The sequence below is a fragment of the Delphinapterus leucas genome, chromosome 16, assembly GCF_059928025.1.
Source record: "Delphinapterus leucas isolate spDelLeu-1000000601 "Yukka" chromosome 16, BTC_Dleu_Yukka2, whole genome shotgun sequence".
NCBI lineage: Eukaryota > Metazoa > Chordata > Mammalia > Artiodactyla > Monodontidae > Delphinapterus > Delphinapterus leucas.
Window position 1 is genome coordinate 57,063,676 of NC_143144.1, and position 24,014 is coordinate 57,087,689.

The following is a 24,014-nucleotide window of genomic DNA, read 5'->3' on the forward strand; positions in this document are numbered from 1 at the left end:
AGGACATCATTGTCCACATGGCTGAAGCTTGGTTTCCAACCAGGGGAAGGGAAAAGAGGAGGTGGAGGACGCAAGCCTGTTGTCCTTAGGCCCAGGTCCTCTGTGACTCACGTCCCTACAGCTCACATTCCATTGGCAAGAATAAGAATGTAATTACAGGGACTTCCCTGACTGCAAGGGAGGCTGGGAAATGTGGTCCAGCTGGGCTGCCGCTTGCCAAGAAGGAGGGCAGAATGGACTTGGGTAGACAACTGCCAGTCTTAGCACAAAAGATGGAGAGTATTTTCCTTTGCATGTGCTGATATGAAGAATGTTTCCCTGCCTGTAATGTGGCCACTCTCTTTGATAACTTGTACACATGCCTCCCTCCTTGGCAAATATCTGTGCATCAGACTCAATGCTGCACAAGCTGGGTGAACCAGAAGCTGAGTAAGGCAATTCCTGCGTTTTAGCAACTCAGTGTGGTCTGGAGAGGGCAAGTGTGGAGGCCAGAGAGTCTGTAAGTGCCAACACAGAGATTCTCTTGTTCTTGTGTGCGAGGCACTGCAGATACAGAACTAAAGGACCACACATGGCCTCCATATGCACGCAGTCGTGTGGTCTAGGAGATGGAAGTGAAGTGCTGGGAGCAGGGCTGGCTTGGGGAATAAGGAGGGCTTCATAGAAGAGGTGACACTGGAGCCAGGCACAGAAGCGTTCAGTTTCAACAGGTAGAGGCGGGAATCTTCAGGAGAGAAGACCAACAGCGAAGGCGTGCAGACTTGCAAACCCGTGCAGGGTTGGTGGCCCGGGTGTGGTCTGAGCATAGTGGGAGCGAGTCCAGATGTCTGTGTGGCTCATTCCTTGCTCCGTTCTGGCCTCTGCACCTGCTCCTTGCACCTGCCTTCCCTGGCCACCCTTTCTACAATTGTGCCCCCTCTCATGACTTTATTTTTCTGCTTTATTTTGAGCATAACACATATAAATACCTGGCACATCTATATTGACCTGTGCATCATCTGTCTCTCCCATTAAAGTTCCTTGAGAGCAAGGATTTTGTTTTGTACAGTACCTGGCAAATAGCAGGTACTCAGATGTTTGTTGAATGAATAAATGAATGAATAGAAATGTGTGTTGAAGATCATATTCTTGGAAAACCTTGATTTCTTTTTTTTTTTGTTTGTTTTTTGCGGTACGCGGGCCTCTCACTGTTGTGGCCTCTCCCGTTGCAGAGCACAGGGTCTGGACGTGCAGACTCAGCGGCCATGGCTCACGGGCCCAGCCGCTCCGCGGCATGTGGGATCTTCCCGGACCGGGGCACAAACCCGTGTCCCCTGCATCGGCAGGCAGACTCTCAACCACTGCGCCACCAGGGAAGCCCAAAAACCTTGATTTCTATGCCAAAGAGTTGGGCTTTTATTTTGTAGGCAGTGGGAAGCCACGGAAACTTTTTGAGCAGGGGAGTGGCACAATCACTCTAGGGAAGGTTATTGGCAGCAGGAAGATGGGTTGGAGCAGGGAGAAAGTGCCCCTTCCCTGGTCCTACCCCAGCTCCGCAGCAATACACCCTTCAGCCTAATGCCCCGTTTGTGCAGCCTGGAAACCTTTTCGTGGGCACGGTCATTTTGTTCAGGGCCGAGCAGAGATTCAGTCTCTGGCAAGTCTTCATTCCTAGCAGTGGGGTGGATGTAAGCTGACCTATGCTTTTCTTTTTGGAGGCCAAAGAAGGTCTAACAGCCACTCTTGTGCACTTCACTGGTGAAAGTGAAAATTGATACAGTCTTTCTGGAAAGCAGTTTGGCAAAAGGTAACCAAGTATCTTAAAGATATTGTTAAAGATACCTTTAACCTAGAAATTCAACGAGGACTCTGTCATAGGAAAGTAAGCCAAAGTATGTGCAAAGCTTTATGTATGAAGACTTTCGTCCCAGTGTGAAAAATTAGAAATTATCTAAATGTGTGACTCAAGTACCTCTCACCTCCATCCCACTAAAACTCTGCCTGCCACATAATAGGCACTCAATACAGTTGGAGTCCGGGTCCTTGTTTTCTCTCCTGAGCTAATGCAGCAGCCTCCTAACTGGTCTTCCTGCTGCCAGTCGAGTCCCCTCAAACCCACCCTATGCATGGACTCCAGAATGAATGATCAAAAATGCGTGTCCTGGGCTTCCCTGGTGGCGCAGTGGTTGAGAATGTGCCTGCCAATACAGGGGACACGGGTTCGAGCCCTGGTCTGGGAAGATCCCACATGCCGTGGAGCAACTAGGCCTGTGAGCCACAACTACTGAGCCTGTGCGTCTGGAGCTTTTGCTCTGCAACAAGAGAGGCCGCAACAGTGAGAGGCCCGCGCACCGCGATGAAGAGTGGCCCCCGCTCGCCGCAACTAGAAGAAAGCCCACGCACAGAAACGAAGACCCAACACAGCCAAAAAATAAATAAATAAAATGCGTGTCCTTTGGGTTTGAGCCCTGGTCCGGGAAGATCCCACATGCCATGGAGCAACTAAGCCCATGTGCCACAGCTACTGAGCCTGTGCTCTAGAGCCCACGAGCCACAACTACTGAGCCTGTGTGCCAGAACTACCGAAGCCCACACGCCTAGACCCCGTGCTCCACAACAAGAGAAGCCACCGCAACGAGAAGCCCGTGCACTGCAATGAAGAGTAGCGCCCGCTCGCTGCAACTAGAGAAAGCCCATGCGCAGCAACGAAGACCCAACACAGCCAAAAATAAATAAATAATAAATAAATAAATTTATTTTAAAAAAAATGCATGTCCTTCTTCTGCAGCATCTTTTCTGGGTTCTTCCAGCTCTTGGGGGTAGTGTCCACACTGGCCTCACACCTTCCATAGCCTGCTCTCACCTCTGCTTTGGCTTAGTTTCCAGCCGCCTCCTGCCTTGCACGTCACACTCTGGCAGCACTGCTTGTGCTTCCCCTGCTCACCTCCAGGCCCTTGCTCCCCTTCTTTCCACTGCCTGGCTAACCCCTGCTCATCCCTAGACTCGGAGCCGACTTCAGGACCTCTCATAGACTGAGTGAGACCCCGTCTCCTGTGTTCCCGTGGTCCTGTGTGATCGCAGTCCTTGCGTTGTACGTTGTTTTCTACTATCTCCTTATGTGTCTGTCTCCCTTACCAGCTCTGACCTTGAGAGCCTGTCTTATTGGCTTTGTGTCTCTGTTCCCCAGCATGGGGTCTGGTACATAGGAGAAGCTCAATACATTTTCTTGAATGAGTGAATCAATGACTGGAGAATGATGTAAGCTTTTTGTTATGAAAAAGTACATCCTGTACAGTGCTAAACATGTAGTAAGTACCCAGTAAATATTTATTGAATGATTCTATGTGAGACAGAAAACAACAGGATTTTTTGGAAGTGTCTTATTTATTCTGGATTTCCTTTATTTCCTGAGTTGACCTTTCAGGGTACAACCTGGGCATCTGCATTTTTACAGAGCTTCCACAGGCGAATCTGATGAGCAGCAAGGACTGCAAATCACTGGCTTAGCAGATTAAAATAAAAGCAGGATTGAGGACATACTAATGGTGGGAGTTTGGATTGTACACACTGTGTGATCCCAGCAACACATGCGTGCATTGAGAGGAACAGAAAGACAATTGCTCAGCATGTTATTGCTGCTTATTGCTGGGTGTCAGGATTTGGGTGACTTTAATTTGTTTTCTTTTTGTGTTTTATTGTGTACTTTTTCTCTATTTAGTATATGTCACCTTTTAAACAACACAAAAAAATGAAAAGAAGGGCAGTCAGACAGGAGTCCTGATTGTGCTTGGCATGGTGGGTCCTGGGGTCAGCCCTGGGTCACAGCCTTTCACTGGGTCCTGTGACTGATTCCGGCACTGGGTCTAGAACCTGACCCTTTACGCTTTCTGAGCTCCAGCATCCTGGTGCTCTGAGAAACTGCCCAGTGACCGGGGACCTTGGAAACTGCCGTAGATGATTCCTAGGTCCGAAGCAGGCTGCCTTGTCATTCCAGGTCTCCAGGTGAGGAATGTGGTGGGAATTTGGTAAGAATTTGCCACCCCAGGGTAGTCTCCAAACGGGTCCAGAACAGAAAAGCTGAGCTGGGATGGGATGGGGGTGGGGCCCGGATCTGAGGGCCAAGACCAGTAGGTTCACTGTGATACTGGGGGCTGGGTAGAGAGCCACCTGATAGGTATGAGGAAGGGCAGGGGCAGCCAAGTGGGACACTGAGGGTTACAAAAGTGGGACAGTTGGGGAGCAGGTAGCAGGGGACTGACTGGCTTGAGGAAAGCAGCCCACTGGAGGGAGCACGCCTGAACCAAGGGGCTCTTGGTTTGTAGTCTCTTGGCTCTAGAACTAACCAGGCAGCTGGGATTGTCCACAGGGTAGGGGTGGGGCGTGTTTGCTTGTTATCTAATGCCGTCTTCCTCCCAGCAGCCTGTTTGAGTCTTCCCCTTTATGTCCCCCATCAAGGTGAGCTCTTTCTTTCCTTTAAAGCCCCGATGGTCCTTGTTCATGCTTCTTATGGCCTTTGTCACTTTCTGATTTTGTGTTCTTGTTTCTGGGCGTGTCTTGGGCCCTCCTGAGGGCAGGATGAAGTCTCATGAATCTTTGCGGTCCACACAGGCCGTGCTCGGGTCCAGCGAAGGTGGAGGAGTGCTTCGAACCTGCTTTCCTAGCTGGAAAGGTCAAGGCCAGGGCAACAGCAGGGAGGGCTCTGCTCCTGGCCTTGTGGCTGGCTCCTGCCTGGTGTGTCTCAGGGTCGCCACAGCCACAGGGTGCTCACACGCAAGTAAATAGCATCCCCCGTGCAGGGCTGCCGGCCTCAGCAGTTCTTGACCCCAACTGAGTTGAAACTGAGAGGATGCCTTTTCCAGCAGCCGAGAGCCCAGCCCACAGGGCTCCCTCCCTGTCCCTTTAGTGGCTGTGCTGAAAACAGATACCTCCTGCTGCCAGGGGTTTGCCGCCTCCTTCTCCCCACTGCCAGAGCCTGTCTGCACAGTCCAGGTCGGGGAGGAGGCTTGGGGCAAAACAGGTGGTCTCCTAGCACACACTACCAGCTGCATCTTGTCTGCCAGGGGGCCTTCTTAGGGCCTTGCTTTCTTCTGGGTTTCAGCACCCTGGGAGCCTGCCTTTCTCCTTGGCCCCAGAGGTGGATTGAGGGGAGGATGGAGAGGCTGCTCCTGCCTGGCCTCGGGCTGGTGGAGCACACCTGAGAGGATGAGGCCTGACCTGTCCCCTCAAGTCTGACTCAGCTCTTGCTTGACACAGATCTTCAGTCCTCGTCAGACTGTCTCAGGGAGGGCAGGTGATGTGGGCCACGGCTGAGCTGCCCGAGACGGGCTGGGCCCTGCAGCCTTCTACTCTGGGAAACCCCGCAGGCAGGGCCAGCTGCATCTTTCCTAGCCACACAGCCGGCTGCCTTTCCCGGAGACGAAGGCCTGAGGGCGGCTCCACCAGGAGGTCAGGTGTTTTCCCCTCTGTTGTCCCCTTTCCCACTCTCACCCTCATCTCTGCCCGGGAGACCTGGGCTCTCACCACCCCACCGTGTGATCCTCTCCCTCGATCCTTCTCTCAGCCTTTGTTGAGCACCGATGTGTGCCAGGCACTGGCCTGAGCCCTGGAGCTCCAGAGATGGTTAAGGCCCAGCCCTGCCCTTACAGTTTGTTTGCGGCGCAACTCCTACAGAGTGGCTTAAATGCGAGTTTTATCAGATTCAGGACAGCGAGGAAGAATCTTTCCTTAGAGGTGCCTTGTGGGCAGAAGACACCCAAAGTCCTGACTGAGTTGTTTCCACCTTGTCATGACGAGGATCTTTTATTGCCTTTCCCTGTAAGGCTTATAAAGTTTTCTACCAAACCACACTTAAACAAAAGCTTAACACACACACACACACGAGACCTTATTTTTTTTAAGAAGTCAATCCATATACAAATATATATTCTAGAAAGTTAAAGGCCAGTCACTACACCCCTCCAGTGGAAAGACTGGTGTGTATCCCCCAGATTTTTTTGCTCGCTGATGCTAACACTGTCTTTATAAACTTGGGCTCATTTGGAGCTGCCTGTTTTCTTGGGAAGCACACAGCCTCCAAGGGCCACCACCTACCTGTGGCAGTTACTCCAGCCCTAGACCTCTACCCAGAAAAATGGCGTCAAGCTCACAGTCCTCCTTGCTCCCTCCCCCCACCCTCCCCACTTTGCACCAAGTCAGGATCTAAAGCTCTGTGGTGAAAGCCTTTGATTGGCTAGAATTTCATTTGCCAACCTCCCCTTCCCCGCTTGCACCCCAGACTCCTCTTCCCTTGAAGAGGAGCGTGTGGGCAGTGGGGAGATCCCACCTGGATCTAGAAGTGGGACCTCTGGGGTTTTCTGCCCATTCCTCCTCCTTCTGACCATGTCTCTCACCTCCTTTGTTCTTCCCCCATCTCCTGACCTCAAGAACTTGAGTCACAGAAGCATCACAACCTTCCAGAATTGACCAAAGCATCTTTTCTGGGCTGGAATTCTATGAGCTCCGTGAGCCACTAGTTTCCATATGCTGATCAGAAGCTTTAGTTGACAGATGTCTTAGCATTTCCATTAGAAAAATTATAATCTAAATGTAGTTGGAGAGAAATTCTTTCGAGACTTGTGGGGGGAGGGTAATAAAAGGTCTTTGTCACGACCAGGTTGGGAGTTGCCCCGCCGTCCCCCAGTGGTGGCATAGCTGTGTAGAGCCGGAGCCAGTCAGCCAGGGATGGACACTAGAAAAGAAGAAAGCGGGGCACAGCCTGGATGCCACAGCGAGAGTTTGATTTAGAAATGACCCCTGCTCACCACACTGCAGACTTTTGTTCAGATATTTCTATAGTCCTGACCTCGTCAACGAAGAGTGAAGAGCAATGTTGAGTAGGAGGCCAGTGGGCCGGAGAAAGGGCACCCATCAGGGCCCGGGCGGACTCATCAAACTTCAGCCCATCTTGCTGCCTGGCACTCACTGTCCCAGCCTGACTCCAGGCCTTTGCTGCTTCTGTACCTTCCACCTGGAACGCCTCCTCTGTCACCCACTTCAAGGCCAAGTTCACAATGTTATACCTCCTCCATGGAGCCTCACAGATGTGCTCACTCCCTCATTTGTTTCCCCACAGCCTTCTGAATCTTTTTTATGTCACTTCTGGCTTGTCTGGTGGTGTAGTCATTCATTCATTTGTCCATTCATTCATTCATTCATTCAGCTAATACTAAGGACCTACTATGTGTAGGGTGCCAGGTGCCACTGTGAAGGAGAGACCAGGGCCCTGCCTATGAGCCGCTGGCATTCTGATGGGGAGACAGACAGAAAAATGAGTAAACTAACCACAGCAGAATTGGGATCGACACTACTTAGAAGGAAAGGGGCTGGGATGGGGAACAGGGGAGCCCACCTTAGTTAGGTCAGCAGGGAAAGCCTCTCTGAGCAGGTGCTGTTTAAACCTTAAGGTAATTAAAACGACATCCTCACAGTCTCAGGCCCCTTGAGTGCCTGGTAAGATCTTGAACACAGTGGGTGTTCAGAATTGTGTTGAAATGAATCTAGGCCATGACCCTTTTGTCTGGGCGTCAGCACCCTGGGAGCCAGTAACCGTAGCCCTCTCCCGCCTTAGGGCTCCCTAGCCCCACCTCCAGCTGTCATTTGACCGAGAAGAATTGGGTTACTTTGGGGGTGGGGTGGCAGGGTCCTGTGAACTTGGGTGTGGGCCAGCAAGGCTGCTCCCAGGCCAAGCCCGGCAGCATCAGGGGGCAGGAGAGAGAGAGAGAGCATGAGCAGGGGCTGACGACCTCCAGACAGCCTGGAGGCTCTACATGTGACTGGGCCTCTTGCATCTGGATCCTCCATCAGGGACGCTTCCCCTCCCCTGCCACCCCCATAACCCCAGAGGGAAACTGAGGCCCAGAGTTCGGAAGCTACCTCTTCCTCTAGCAGCAGCAGAGGCCAGAGTGGGTCACTGTGCTGGGGAAGGAGAAATGGGAAGTCTGAAATGTGAGCACGAGGGGGAGGCTTCCTCTAGCCTGCCCTCCTAGCCCACTGGAGCCTGCTAACTTCCAGAGTCCTCGTCACACAGGGTCGTAGGTGGAAGCTGCCGGCTGTGGAGATGCTCTAACCCAGCTCCTGCCCACCCCTTTGACAGATGCGTAAACGAGGCCTGGTTGTCAGGGTGTGGCTCCCGATATGCTTTCCAGGTACCTCTGCTCTAGCACACGGCAGTTTGCCTGCTTGTGTGGGGGGCATATCATTTACTTATTATGCATTTGTTTATTTTTTAAAATGTGCTGCAGAGTAACATACTACAAGGGTTTCCTGAATTATGCATTCAAGTATTTTCAGAATAGGGAGCATGAACATAATGTATCACAAAACCAGAAAGCATCACCATGCATCGCTCGCGCGATTCAGCCCCAGCCCAGGTGACGTTAGAAGCTCATCTGGTTGGGACGTGTCATGTTCTCCTGGGTTGCACAGTGCCTGGTGCTGGTGGATGGTTGTGTGAGATCCGAGCCATTTCCACTTCAGCAGGGATCCCATGGGTGTCTGAGAGTCTCTCTCTCTTGTCAGTCTTGCAGCATTTTTGTGCACAGAATGTCGTAGCTCTTTGAGTGCATGCAAGATCACACGTATGGTTTGCCTTGTGGTTTTGGGCGGGACCCCTGAGTTTTTGAAGGAAGAGATCGTGCTTTAGTTGTCTTTGTGCCCCTCACTGGCCCCGCACAGGTCTCTCCACAAGGAGATTTGAGTTGAATCTTAGAGCCAGGAGGGGCCCTGGATCTGTTAGTCCAACTGCCTCATTTACCAGAAGAGGGCCTGCAGGGAGATGACGTGCCCCAGGTCACAGGGGCTGAATGAACCAGGTGGTCCTGGGGCTGAAGTGTGCAGCCTTCAGAGCTGAGTCGGGAGCTGCCCTGGAGGTGAAGAAGGGGTATGTCCCCGAGAGGCCCGGTGGGCAGTGCGGGTGGGAGCTGAAGCTCACTTGTGCCTCAGGAGCCTGGGGTTTCTGGGGGCCACTGGGGAGGTGTCGGGAGGGGTGAGCAGTGTGTTGTGTCCGTGTTCTCCCCGCCTTCCCTGATCGGGTCCACTTTACCTGCCTCCCACGATAAGTGGGCTTCTCTGAAAACTGTTCCCTCTTTTCTCTGAAACAAGGGTTTTGCTGCTTAGAGAAGAGCTGCCCTGGGGCTGGCTGGGGAGACCTCTCCTTGTTTAGCTTGAGGGCCTGCCCTTGCGGCCTGGCTGGTAGCAGGACGGGGCCCTGCACTCCATACAGATGCCAGGCCCACTCCTGGAGGCTGCTCAGCCCCTGTGAGCTCCCTGCCCTCCCAGCCCACCGCCTCCTCAGGCGTTGCCAAAACAAACAGCACGAGGCGCCCAGAGACCCTTCCTCAGAGGCACCCTGGAGGGCCACCACAGCCAGCACCTTTGGGCATTTCTGTCCCCTCTCCTCCTGAGGGCTGGCGCCTTCCATCTGGAATGTTCTCTGAGGAAGGGGGAGGGACCTGGGGAACTTCCCGGTTTGGGATCCCTGCCTCTCGCTCCAGCAATCTGGATCCCATTACCCTCCTGAGAGGGGTGAGGAGGCCTTGCTTTTTAAAAAACTTGTTTTTCTTTTTTTGCTTTATATTTCACAGGAACTTCAAATAACCCAGTTCGCCTGTACACAAAATAGGACTCAGTGGTAAATGCTTGCTGGTGGAAAGGAAATTAGACCCAAGGAGGTCCATTCATTGATTCGGCTCAGAAATGCTTTCCGAGCATTTGCTAAACTAGCTCCCGTGTGATGAGCATTCATGACCTAACAAGCACTTGACGCTCAGCAGAGGCCGTATCTTTTTTTTTTTTTTTAACATTTATTTATTTATTTATTTGGCTGCACCAGGTCTTAGTTGCGGCATGCCGGAACATAGTTCCCTGACCAGGGATCCAACCCAGGCCCCCTGCACTGGGAGTAAAGAGTCTTAACCACCGGACCACTAGGGAAGTCCAAGAGGCCGTATCTCATGGGGGTTTCAGAGCCAGCCCGCCACCTAGCTGTGTGACCTTTGGATTAGGTGGCTTAATACATGTAAAGGGCTTAGAACAGTGTCTGACATATGATAAGAACTTAATACATGTTAGCCATGATTATTAATGTCCTTTTATTTACCATAGTGCTCATCGTAACCCTGTAAGGTAGTGACGGTTATTGTTCCCATTTTCCAGATGAGGAAACTGAGATTCTCAATGGTTAAATAACATGCCCAAGTCATGCAAGTAAGTGGCAGAGCCAGGGTTCCATCTCAGGCCTGGAGTCTGAGGCTTTTGGCAGCCGGACTGAGCTGCTTAGCTGGCCCCAGGCTAGGGGCTAGGCATTCAGGTGCCTACACTAACGAGACTAGGTGCTGCCTTGAAGAGCTCATCACCTGGCATGGAGGCCAACACACACATAGGCATCACTGAGTGAATTTCCAGAGGCACCACATGGGTTAGAGTCAAGCCAGGCTGAGTGAGAGGCAGGGCAGGACTGACAGCAATGCTGCACTACACACAGGACTGGTCAGTGGTGCCTCCAGCTAGGCCTCCCCTTTTGGGCTAGAGGCAGAACTGCTTCTGTGCCTGTCAACTGTGTGTGTCATAAAGCAGAAACTAACACACCATTGTAAAGCAATTATACCCCAATAAAGATGTTAAAAAAAAATTATGTGTGTCGGAGGGGAGAGGGGGTCACCTCCTCTCCCACCCCCCTCCCAGCTCCAGCCAGGGCGTTCTTCTCACTGCCCTGGGGAGATGGCATGCCGGGCAGGGTCTGGGACAAGCACTGAGAGGGCTGAGGGTGAGAGGATCTGAAACCACTCACTGGATTCCTGCCACTGTTCCAGGGTTCCTGAGCCTCAGCGTCCTCATCTGTAAGATGGGACTAACATTATTTGCCGTACAGGGTTGTTGTAAGGATTAAGTGAAATGATGTAAAAAAAACTCTCTATAATCCTAAGTCTAGTACTTACATGACTAATAATAATCACTACCCTTTTTGAGCCCCTGCTTGGTGCCTCACACAATACTAGACTACACACAGTACCTTGTTTCTGTTTTTTTTTTAATTTATTTATTTAATTTTATTTATTTTTTTGGCTGCATTGGGTCTTCGTTGCTACGCATGGGCTTTCTCTAGTTGCGGCGAGTGGGGGCTACTCTTCGTTGCGGTGTGTGGGCTTCTCATTGCGGTGGCTTCTCGTTGCGGAGCACGGGCTCTAGGCGTGCAGGCTTCAGTAGTTGTGGCTCGCAGGCTCTAGAGCACAGGCTCAGTAGTTGTGACGCACGGGCTTAGCTGTTCCGTAGCATGTGGGATCTTCCCGGACCAGGGCTCAAATCCGTGTCCCCTGCATTGGCAGGCGGATTCTTAACCACTGCGCCACCAGGGAAGCGCCAGTACCTTGTTTAATCCTTACACTAGTTCTTTAAGGTGGATATCATTGCTCCCATTTTATGGATGTGGAAACTGAAGTCCAGAGGCTCAGCTGCCTGGGCTCACACCTGTGAGCGGGTGGACATGAGAGTCAGACCCAGGTCCTCTCTGATCCCTAAGCCACCTCTCTACGTTCCAGACCTTCTGAGCTCTCTCCCCTTCCCAGCCCCGCACCACCCCTTGCTGGTAAGTTACTGAACCAGCCACGGGAGGGCGTGGCTGTCAGGGGGCCAAGCTGAGCAAGACACTCCTGCCAGGCCGCCACTCAGGCCTGGCAGCTGGTGGTGGGCAGGGATGGAGGGATGGGCTTTACCTGCCCACGGCCCCCGGTTGTGGTGGGAGCAGTAGGCGCTCCTCCCTGCCAGTCTGGCAAGTAAGTTTTGTTGGCCTGTGAGTCACACAGCACTGGTGAGTCAGGTTTTTCCCTTCTCCTTGCCCAGAGCAGCTGGGGAGAGGGTGGGGGTTTTGTTAGGAAACAGGACCTCCCTCCCTCTGCTCTCCACTGTCCCTCAATGCCTTGGAGCTACATATTTTCTCTCCAAAAGTCTGTGGCTCAGCCTGCGTCCCTACAGAAAAGGGTATCTGGATGCTGGTCGCACAGGCTCGAGGGAGCAGGCCCCGGGCTGAGTAGAGTGGCGAGAGAAGGGGCCCTCCTTGTTAGTAAGGAGTGTGAGGTAGCTAGTCCAGGGCTGTCTGACTCCAAAGCCCTGCTCTTGGCCTCTCGTTTTGGCTTACCCACTCCTATCTGCAAAGAGGGCCCTAGCCCTGTATCCTCTGGACATTGCAGCCGGGTTTCCCAAGGCACAGGGTCCCCTGAGCTATCCACTCCTTGCCTTATGACCAGCCTGGCTGCGAGCCTTGAGAGGACTGTCCAGATGGGCTGTCAGGGTTCTCCCTGAGTACCCCCATGCCAGACCCTCTCAGAGGCCTCATTAAACAGTCAAAGCAGCCAGCCTAGTTCCACATCAGTGCTTGTCAGTCCTGGCCACATATTAGAATCATTTGGAGAGCTTTTAAACCCCTCTGATGCTCAGGCCATACCCCAGAGCAATTAAATCAGAATCCCTGGGGCTGGGTCCCAGGCAGCTGTGGTTTTGATGCCTGTATTGCCTCTCGAGAGCCTGCCCTCCAGGAGCTGACGGTCAAGTTGAAGGGACAGCACGATGTGCAGGGGACACGCACACATGTCAGCATGTGACTCAGGGCGGTGTGGGACAGTCACACCCCATGGGGCCAGGGCTGAGGTACATGTGGGTCCTGGAGGGAAGACGCTTCTGGCCTGCATTCTGATGGATGGAGGTCAGGACCAGGCAAAGCATGGGAAGGAAACAAGGAGGATGCTGGCCTGACAGGGCCAGTGATTCACGGGCTGTAGAGGAAGAAGGGGAAAGAATGAGTCAGGCACAGCTAGCTGCCTGCAAGGCCCGAGCCTGGCTTTGGAGGAGAGTGAACGTGCTCAGACGAGGAGTTCTCTGTTGATCCACAAACAGAATGTTGCAGGCTCTGAGCTGTGGCATGTGAAGTGGGTGAGCCTAAAAAAGGTGGGGTTCCAGATCTCAGGGATGTCAGGCCTCTGTGTACACCTCACACTTGACCAAGGCACTTCTCACAGAAGCTCCCTGGAGTATTTCAGCGTCTCTGAGGTACACAGAATTGGGCAGATGTGTTTGGAGAGTGAAGGGCCATGCCCCAGGTCACCTGGCACAGGCCGCGATGGAAACAGACTCAGGCCTTCTCACTCCAAGTTCACCCACTTAAGACAGGCCAGAAAGAAAGACAGGGTGTGGATTGTAAACTGACACCAGGCCAGAGAGAGTATAGAGGCACAGCCAGGGGAAGGGTTGTGGGGTCTTTTCTAGCCCCAGCAGTGCTGGGCAGACTCGCTGTCGTGTTTGCTGTGGAGGCAGAGGGGCTGGCACTCAGGCAGAGGAAGCGAGAGCCCAGGGAGGCTTGGTGCTGGGCAGATCTCACGTGGGCTGTTAGGTGAGTTGGTTAGTTGAGAGGAGGGTGGACGGGATGGTAAAGAAGCTGGAGTAACAGTAGAGGGAACAGGGATCTTCAGTCTGGAGAAGAGCAAAATGTCACCGTGACAGTCGTGGTGACTTGTTCTGTGTCATTCCAGAGAGCAGAGCCAGTGGATTCCAGGTCAAAATAATAATCTTAATAATGGCAAAAACAATTTCAGTGACAATAATAGTGCCTCCTCTGTAGCAAGTACGGTGCTGGGGTGTGTGTGTGTCTGTCTGTCTTCAGGTTGAGGAAACAACCTGAAGTGCTAGGGAGACTGCACCTAGGGTGTGGGGTGTTAGGTGAGTTGATTTATTATATATCATTGTCTTGATCCTATTAGCTAATGTAATATATATGTGTAGATTTTCAATCCTCCCAGCCTCCCTAAGAAGTGGGCCGCTACTAACTCCTGCTTCTCAGAAGAGGAGACTAGAAAGCTTAAGACATTTACCCAAAGTCACTTAGCTAATTTATGATGGGGCTGATGTTAAAACCCTGGTCTGTCTGACTCCAAAATCTGGACCTTCGGTCTCTGTGTTTCTTGGTCCTACTGCCTGCTGCATAGTTAGTGCTCAGTGAAGGGTGACTATAACACTTAACTTTCTAACCATTTGATCCATCCAGCAGTGGGATAGGTTTCCTCCTGGCATAGTGAGTGTCTCCAGAAGTGCCCACAGAGGCTGAATTGCCCCCCGCGGGAGTGTCATACGGGTGGGAGGTTGGTCTCCATCCCTGAGCCCCAAACCAGCCATGCGGAAGTAGAGTCTTGGGCTAGTGCCTGAGTCTGTGTTTCTGTCTAGCCCACAGGAGACCTGGATGCACAGTCAGGCCCTGGAGTCCTGGGAAGGCCCCGCTCTTAGATTTCGTTCTTTCCTAGTGGGAACAGACTGACTCGTAACTCTTCCACTCTTGCTCTTGAAGCGTGTTCTGCTTACTGCTCTTCCTGTTGGAGTTTTCCTCATCTTTGGGTCAAAGGCCTATCGTTTTAATGTTCTAGTTATAATTGAGCTTTCACTGGCAGTGGAGTGGTTTGATAGAAACAATTTACCATCCCCCCACCCTGACACACACAAGGGCAAAAGCTGTGGGTTTGGGGACAGGTCACATCACTTCTCAGAGCCTCGGTTTCCTCATCTGTTAAAATGAAGGGGCTAGAGTAGATGACTTTAAGGTCACTCCTGGCTTCAGGATTCTGCCATGCTCTGGGGGACCTGCCCTGATGGAGTGGCGCATGTCCGAGTGAAGCACAGATGGCGCTTGACACCCAGGAGGACAGAGTCTTGGGTGTCAGAAGTCAGGCCTCTAGGCACCTGGCTGCCAAGCTGGTGCTGGTCTGGATCCTCCCTGCGGGGACCCTCCTTGACAGCAGGGCTGTAGAAAGCAGTGGTAGAGATGACCTGTCTCTCCTCCCTAGAGTCCTGAGGTAGCAAGGGGAGCTGGCCGGATACCGGAGACCTTTCTAGCAACCTCTGGGGAGTTCCTGTTTTACTTATTAGCTGCCATCCTCACTCTTCTGCCCCGGGAAAAGTGCTGACCCTATGCTGTGCAGCCGAACAGGGAAGCGGGCAACCATCAAGCCCGCTCTCTTGTCCCTGTCAAACTTAACCTCATTTAACCCCTGCATCCTACCGCACTGGGGGAGGTAGAGACCAAGAGTTCACTACAGCAGGGGTTTTCACAGTTTTCAAAATCACAGCAACTTTATGGAAAAGGAAAAAAAAGATGGTAACCTTTCATTCTGTTAATTGCGTAATGATAATGAGCACGATTGACTCGGCTTGCTCACTAATTACAGTAGCTACCGTCTTTTAAGTACTGGGCAGGGTGGTCTCTGTAACCCGCACAGCAGTCCCGTGAGGTGGGAGTCACGTCCTCTTTACAGATGGGAGCACTGAGGCTTGGAATGACAGGTTGGGCCCCTGCACTCACACAGGTGGCCAGTAGCCAAAGCAGCCCCCACCCCCACCCCATCCAGCCCTGAAGCCCATGCATAAGTAAGTAGCCAGATTGGAGAGAGAGCCTATGCTAATGTGTCTCAAGTCATGGTTATCTGTAATCTAGGTTCTTTCTAGAGCTGGTAGCCCTGGAACTGTTCACATTCAGGCCGGGACTTTGTTACACCTGGGAACAAAAATCAGCACATGAAGAAGATGGGAATATATTCACTACAGGAAAGGAACAGGCTGGGTTTTTGTTTTTGTTTTTAATTCATGTGAACTTAAAACAAGAAGAATCACTGTCGTTTCCCAAACACCTGACGTTTTATAACTCTGCTTATGAAATACATCATTCTTTCCCAGCCAGCCCCAGAAAAGGAGCTGTTGATTGTATAGCAGGCTGGATCCCAGAGTAGGCCCTGGGGATTTGGGGGTTCTGTTTGTAGAGCTCAGAAAGGCCAGCTTTCCAGTTTTCCCTCAGGAAGTGGGACAGGGGAACGGCTGGGGGAAGTCAGCTTGGGTGAGTGGGAGAGTTGGTCAGAGCCCAGCCTGGGATGCCACCTTTAGCCCTGCCTGGCCTCTCAGCCGGGGGCCCTGGGCTGGGGGCACAGAGCAGAGAGCAGATAAAAGGCCTGCTCCGCTGAGTCCACCCCAGTAAATGTGTGCGTTGTGTGCAAGCACAGTGAAAGCGCACACTGTCTCCACGGTTCTGTGTGCCCCCTTGTCCACACTCACAGCCGCCCAAGCAGGGGGGCTCTGGGTAGGGTTATTTTTCTTGGCTGCACTTTCGTCTCTCCCGTTGCCACGAAGCTTCCAGGCCCTCACTGGGCGTGGTTTCTGACACCCAGGCCCTCATTCTCCGGCGGGTTCCCTCACAGTACACCTCCGGAACTGGTTTTGTCCCTCCTGGACTGCCACTTCTGCCACCCACTGTCTTTTGCCTCTCTCCGTTGCTGGGATTTCTTCCAGCAGATTTCTTCTGCTCCCCGTCTCTGATCTGGCCTCTGCCCTCTCCAGCTCCTCCCACTTTTCCCAGATGGCCCGTTCACTTTATTCACTCATTCATTGGGCAAACAGTGGTTGAGACCCGCTGTGTGCCAGACCGGGGCCTGTCCCCAGGATGCGAGTGATGAACTGGAGGTGGTCCCAGCCCCAGGGGGACAAACTGGACCATTTCAGGGAACTGCAGTTGCCCCAGGCTGGGCGCCATCACAGAGCTGAGTTCAGGGCTCCCAGAGGAGCCTCGAGTCCTTCAACCCTGCCCAGGACCCCTGGGACCCAATGTGCCCTAGGAAGGGATGCAGTTTAGGAAACTTGGGCTGTCACTTAGCAACTGGCTCCACCCCTTTCCCTCCCTGAATCCTAGAGCTGGGCCCGAGGGAATGAATGGGGAAGATGGGCCCAGGCTGTAAAGAGGCCAGGTGGGGAGGCCCCAGCTGAGCAGAGCTGGGCTAGCACTTTCCTTTTGAAGGTTACCCAGGCTCTGAGGGTCATCCTGGACTAAGTCTAACTATAAATACTGTGCTTCCTGAAGGGATTACCTGCGCTCTGCTTCCCCTGCCTGCACCCTCCTTGGCTGGGCTGATCCTTTTCTGGGCCTGCTGTTCTCTTGAATCTCTTATCCCCTCTGCCAGGTGCCATACTTCAGCCACATCTCTCCAGCCCCCTGCAGCCCAGCTGTGACTGCCAGGGCGGAAGGGGAGGGGAGGAGAGATTGGAGTCTGCATCCTGGTCAAAGGGCCATTGCAGCCTAGGCTGTTGGGATGGGGAGGCCCTTGTCCCTTCTTCTGCCTGAAGCCTCATCTCTCCCACCAGCCAGAGCAAGCCGAGGCTTGTCACATAATCAGTACTTCTGGGGAGAACATGGCTGGCCCCATCCCTGGAGCAGGGACCTGGGTGTGCAGCTTGGTAACCGAGTGTGGAAATAGAGCTTGGGGATTGCCACAGGTATAAATAGGGCCGTCTCCTGGCTTGGGTGGACTGACTCTCCTGGGAAATCTCTGGTTCCCTTGGCTGGTCTCAGACTTGGTGTCACGTCCCAGTGACTCAGGTATGCCAGTCCCGGAGGCCACAATAAGGATCTCTTGGGGTCTGAGATCAACAAGCGAAGGGACTGCCTGACTTTTCCCTCACGGCAGCCCCTTCTCCCACTTCCCCTGCCTGCCCACTGCTGCTCTCAGCTGTGATTCCTCCACCATGCTCCCACACCGTTCACTGTGCATTTGTCAGTTCCATTTTCAACTCAGCAGACACTTGCTGAGAACCTGCACTGGGCCAGGGATATTCAGAGGGAAGCAGCCAGGCCCGCTGTCCTTCCGTGGGTTCTTGAGAATCCCCTCTTGTGTAGTTATTCTGAGTTAAGCAGTGTGAATCACACACGTACGCACACACGTGCATAGATGCACTCCAGCTCTATGCAAATTGGAAAGGACCTTTAGTGTTCTCTCTCACTCTCCTTTCACCACCGTCCCTTGGGGGTGGTGTTGCCAGACACCATTCATTATCCAGGCCAAACCACAGCGTCCACCATCATTATCCTCCCCCAACCCAGACGTCGTGCCCTCTCGCTCTCTTCCCCCTTTACCCTCTGAATCTGCTCTCAGCAGCAACTTTGGAGGCATCCATTGAGCTAGCTGCTGTTAACATATGGATGAGCGGGCCATTTCCACTTTGTTTTGCTGTGCTCACAAGTGGCGTTCTTCAATCAGAACCGAGTACCTACTCCAGCCTAGCCCTGCAACTCTGGCTCAGTGGGTCTGCGGTGGGCCCTGGGAAGCTGCCTGTTTTTGTTTTTTGGGTTTTTTTTGTGTGTGTGCATTGGGTCTTTGTTGCTGCACGCAGGCTTTCTCTAGTTGCAGCAAGCGGGGGCTACTCTTCATCGTGGTACACGGGCTTCTCACTGCGGTGGCATCTCTTGTTGTGGGGCACGGGCTCTAGGCCCATGGGCTTCAGTAGTTGTGGCACGCGGGCTCAGTAGTTGCGGCACACGGGCCCTAGAGCGTGCGGGCTTCAGCAGTTGCAGCACGTGGGCTCAGTAGTTGTGGCTCGTGGGCTCTAGAGCACAGGCTCAGTAGTTGTGGCGCACGGGCTTAGTTGCTCCGCGGAACGTGGGATCTTCCTGGACCAGGGATCGAGCCCATTTCCCCTGCATTGGCAGGCGGATCCTTAACCACTGCGCCACCAGGGAAGTCCGAAGCTGCCTTTTTAACCAGCACCTCAGCAGGTCCTAACACAAGTGGTATTTCAGGCAACCCTCAACACCCCAGCTTTTGCGTCTACTCAGAAACATACATTCTCTGCTCAGTGCCCTTCCCACCACAATCATAGAGACCCATGATTGTCATGGGCGTTTTGTCCCTCCCCATACAGGTGTGTACTTTGATCTTTTATTTTGTTTTTAAATCTATCTTTTGTCAACTTCACTGGGGATAAGGACCATTTCTGTTACTCTGTTTTTGACCTGGAGCTTATCTAGGACGGGTGGAGACGTAAGTAGAGGCCACTAGATGCTGCTGCTGCTGCTGCTGCTGCTGCTGAAACCAACAGAGCCTGCCTGGCCCTGAACAGAGTCACCCAGAGCTGCCAGCAACTGAAATCCTAGAGGCTGTGGGCCTTGGGCTCTCAGTTCACCACCACCCTCAAACCCCACCCCTCAGCTCCCCAAACTCTTCCTCCTTTTCTGTGGCTGCTCCTCAGAACTTTATGTACCCCTTTTACTTGCCAACAACTTTCATTATATTATTCTTATTACTAAAGTAATTAATGCTTATTGTTGGAAACTTGGAAAATAAAAGCAAAATAAAATCATTGGTAACTGTCAATCAGATATAACCACTGTTAACATTTTGGTGTAAATCCTTCCAGTCTTTTTAATATATATAATATTACATACGTGTTTTTTGTGTGTGTGTGGTATGCGGGCCTCTCACTGTTGTGGCCTCTCCCGCTGTGGAGCACAGGCTCCGGACGCGCAGGCTCAGTGGCCATGGCTCATGGGCCCAGCCGCTCCGCGGCATGTGGGATCCTCCCAGACCAGGGCACGAACCCGTGTCCCCTGCATCGGCAGGCGGACTCTCAACCACTGCGCCACCAGGGAAGCCCTACATACGTTTTTAGAAATAAAAGCTGGAGCACAGTGCACTGGCTGTTCTCTAACCCTTTTTTTTCACTGTATAATGCACATTTCCCCGTGTTACTCAGCCTCCTTCTGCCCCATTACAGAATGGCTGCTAGGGATGCACAGATGTTAATGTAGCCTTTCTCCTGTGCGTTTAGTTTATTTCTAGAAAACCGGGCTGAGCTAAATAGCTTTGTAGATGAACTTTCCCCACACGCTTGTGATTATTTTCTTAGAATACTTTCTTAGAAACCAAATCGGTGAGCCAAAGGGATGCACACTTTTAAGTTTGTTTTTTTTTTTGCGGTACGCGGGCCTCTCACTGTTGTGGCCTCTCCCGCTGCGGAGTACAGGCTCCGGACGCGCAGGCTCAGCGGCCATGGCTCACGGGCCCAGCCGCTCCGCGGCATGTGGGATCCTCCCGGACCGGGGCACGAACCCGCGTCCCCTGCATCGGCAGGCGGACTCTCAACCACTGCGCCACCAGGGAAGCCCACTTTTAAGTTTTTTGGTATCATAGCAAATACCCTCCAGAAAGTTTGTAGCAATTTGTACAGCATATAAAAGTGTTCACACCCCTTCCACTGCCCAATATTTTTTGACTCAACTAACTATAAAACATCATTTTTTTTTAAGTAAATGAAATTTAAAATACTCGTCATCAATTTGCTTTTTTTAATGTTTGGAGTAAAAACTTCCTTTTCTGTCTTGTCTATATTTGTGCCTAAAATTGTCAGCATTCGTGTGTAGGGATCTGGACATTTTGGCACGTCTCTATGCATGCTTGCCTTGGGCCTGGGGAACTTTGCTGCATATTTTTGTGCTGTGTTTGACTCACTGTGAAGGGAGCCAGCCCCTGGCCCGAGGTGCTGCGCCTGCCCCCTGCTGGCAAAGAAGTGCAGTGACAGCTGAGACAGCTGGGCTCCTGCTGCCCTTTTCTTACATCAACCCACCCCCTTCCCACCCCCACCCCCACCCCCACCCCATTCTAATATTTTCTCATATTTTCAGCCTAAAAGGACCAGCGTGTAGGGCGAAGAAATTTTAAGCCCTTGTGTCTTGGGTGATGGAGATGCAGTTAATACTTGGGGAGGCTCACTGGCATCGTGTCCATCCTGGGGTGAGAAGTGTGTCTCTGACAGCGCAGACAGGAAAGCATGCTGTTCTCCGTGTGGAGGGGAGGGGACTCTGAAGGCCAGGTATTCGAGCAAAGCATCCCTCAGGTACTGGGGGCCTCCTGAGGTGACAGCTTTGAAAGGTGACACCATGGGGCTGTGTTCATATTAAAGAAAGAGTGAGATGCATTCATACACAGTTACATGTCAGGTGTCCTGAGGTCACCAGTCCAGCAACCTTGATTGTCAGGGACAGAGCCAAAACCTGACCATTTAAGTAAGGGGGTGGTGGGGCATCTGAGCAGGAACAACACATGTCCCGAAGCCTAGTCTCTTTCTTCTTTAGGAAGCCTCTTTCCTAGAGCCATATGCTCTCAATTTTGACAGTGCTGACAAAGCTTTCTCAACTCTCAGCAGACCAGGAGAGGCCCATTAGCTGGGCCTGACCTCTACCCAACAGGAGCTGCAGTTAGATGGAGACCAGTAAGAAGTGACATCTGGCAAAGAGGAAGGAGAAAGGAAAACTTTAGAAAACAGCTCAAGAAGTTAAAAAGGCCTGACCTCTGGGTCCTTGAGTGGAGAGGCAGAAATGCTGCACCCCAGAGGTCCTGAGGGTGTCACTGCATAATGCCTGTGAGTCCTGATGGATCAAAGCTCTTGTCAGTGAGTCATCAATGCTAAAGGACCAAAGAGAAAGGGGGTCAGAAATCATGATGCAGAGCTACTTGATTGATCCAGGCAGAAACACCTCCAGGCCAAACCTTTTCAAAAAAGCACATGGACAATACTGTCATTTTCTGTGCTGCCTTCTGCCTCCTTTCTGTCGTTCGCACTTAAACCTTTGAGCCATCTGGCTTTTTTTTCTTTTTCTTTCTTTTAATTTATTTTTGGCTGTGTTGGGTCTTCATTGCCGCGTGCGGGCTTTCTCTGGTTGCGGTGAACTGGGGCTGCGGGCTTCTCATTGCAGTGGCTTCTCTTGTTGCGGAGCACGGGCTCTAGGCACGCGGGCTTCGGGAGTTGCAGCACATGGGCTTCAGGAGTTGCAGCACGCGGGCTCCGTAGTTGTGGCTCGTGGACTATAGAGGACCAGGGCTCAAACCCATGTCCCCTGCGTTGGCAGGCGGATTCTTAACCACTGCACCACCACGGAAGTCCCGAGTCACCTGGCTTTGATTTTTGTGGCTGGCATGAGGTAGGACTCCTGTTGCATGTTTTTCTATATGGAGAACCTGTAGTCCCAACATCATTTATCAGTAGCCCATTATAAAGAACAATCTCTAGTGTTTCTCCTCTACTGCTCACACAGAATACTTCTGAAGACATTTATGTGGGTGTTTTTCCCATACCCTCTTCATATTGTTAAGGCTCTCCTTTCTTAAGCTCAGTTCTTTTGTAATCTGTGTCTGATGAATCCCACATCTGAAGTCTTTGTGAGTCTGATTCTATTGCCTGTTGTTTTTGCTGGCTCGGACTCATATTGCCTTGTTTCTTTGTATGCTGTGATTCAAAAACAAAAACAAAAACAAAAAAATAGATGACCTTATTATTTGTTTTTCTTGGAACTTCATCTCAGGAATTCTTTGAGGCCTGGTTTGAAGTTATTTTCCTACAAAGAGGATTTGCATTTCCTTCGGCTAACTTAGGAACACTTCAGCTTAAATGTCTGGCTTGAGAGTTTTCTGTCTGCACTGGTAGCAGCAAACCCACAGGAGGGCCGTTTGTGGATTCAGTCTGATCTGAGGTGGAACTCTCACTCTGTCACTTACTGTGTGACCTCGGGCGAGTCATTTAATCTCTCTGCCTGTCCCATCATCTGTGAAGTAGTAATAATAACATCTACCACCTAAAGCCATTGGAAGGGTGAAATGGGATGATATATATAAGTAAAGTGCTTACACAGTTTTCTTTCACACAGTTGGTAGACAGTGAATGTCCTTCTCTTCCCCTGAGGAGCCGCCACTCCTGCCCCAGCCCGTGGGGGCAGTCCTCAGCCTTAGTTCCGCATCTCACCCAGGATCTGGGTTATAGCGGGAGCCAAGTACTCTAGACCTCACTCCTGTGGCGCATCCTGCCTTCAGCTTTGAGGTGACTGAGCTTCCGAAAGCCTTTGAGAGATGCTTCTTCCCTCAATCTTGACTGAGGTCTGGAGTTGTCTTGGAGCTGGGTAACAAGAATGATGACATTTAACAGAATTGTTTTCTTCTTCAGAGGCTGCAGGGATTTTTTGGTTGGTTGGTTATGGTTCTAAAAACATTCTTTGTAACTTTATAGTGGAACATTAATAACAAGACATTAAAAACGTTTATAATTTTTAGCCATGGGAATATACATGGACAGTAATATAAGTGTGAAATAAACAGAAAGTTGTATATTGGCATGAAAACATTTTAAATCCTCTTTATAACAAGGAATATTTTTTAAATAAATTGTATGATATGAGCCCAACTCTACTGAGAAAAATGGGGGAAAGAAACCTGGAAGGAAATATGTCTAAGTGTCAGCAGTAGTCACTTCTGAATGGTGGAATTCTTAAGTAAGTTTTCCCCAATGGCAGCACGGTACAGACAGTGGTCGGAGGGTGGCCTTCTGAGTCAGGAAGCCTGGTATTAAATTGGTACCTGTGTGGCTTTAGACCAATGACGAGCTCTTTGGGTCTTAGTTTCCCCGTCTGCTGGGGCATTTTGAGGCTACAATGCCAGCCTGTGATCTGGCACAAGCTGGCTCCGTAAACCGTGGCAGTTATTTTTTTCAGATTAAAAATTTTTTACATTCTTTACAGATTTTAAAAATACTGAACACATCCTACTTTATTATCAAAGAAAGAGAGTAAAATTAAGACTTCAACAGCAGCAGCAACAACAACAAAGGCAGTACATGCTGCGTCTGCTAACAGAAGTGGTTTACACCCCCAGGTTGGGTGTGTGCAGTTTCCAGACTCTTCACTGACTCCAGGAAAGGGCCCGGAGACCCGAACGTTCAGGAGCCACTGCAGTGAGGGCCAGGGAGGCAGGGCTGGGAGAGGGTGGACCACAGCCCTGGCTTTCTAGATGCTGAGCTTCTCCCTTCTGTCCTGCCCAGGACGCAACGAGCCCCTGAAGAAGGAGCGGCTGAAGTGGAAGAGCGACTACCCAATGACCGATGGGCAGCTGCGGAGCAAGAGGGATGAGTTCTGGGACACAGCGCCCGCCTTCGAGGGCCGCAAGGAGATCTGGGATGCCCTCAAGGCTGCCGCCTACGCAGCTGAGGCCAACGACCACGAGCTGGCTCAGGCCATCCTGGACGGAGCCAGCATCACCTTGCCTCATGGTGAGCAGGCAGGGCGGGGGCTTTCCCCACCGGAGTGAGGGGGCCGTCAGGGTGGAGGAGAGCCAGTGGCCAGCCCCATGTCAGGAGCTCCCATCCAGGCTGGTGGGTGGCAGGTG

The 24,014-nt window shown here is 51.8% G+C and overlaps 1 protein-coding gene across 2 annotated transcripts in view; it reads left to right on the forward strand.

The window, feature by feature from the left end:
* UBTD1 (ubiquitin domain containing 1) overlaps window positions 1-24,014 on the forward strand; it is a 52,312-nt gene that overhangs the window by 25,936 nt on the left and 2,362 nt on the right. For both annotated transcript variants that reach the window (XM_022569153.3, XM_089897980.1), the window contains one exon: window positions 23,671-23,898. In XM_022569153.3, the coding sequence (XP_022424861.1) occupies window positions 23,671-23,898 (228 nt within the window). The remainder of the gene's footprint in view (window positions 1-23,670; window positions 23,899-24,014) is intronic.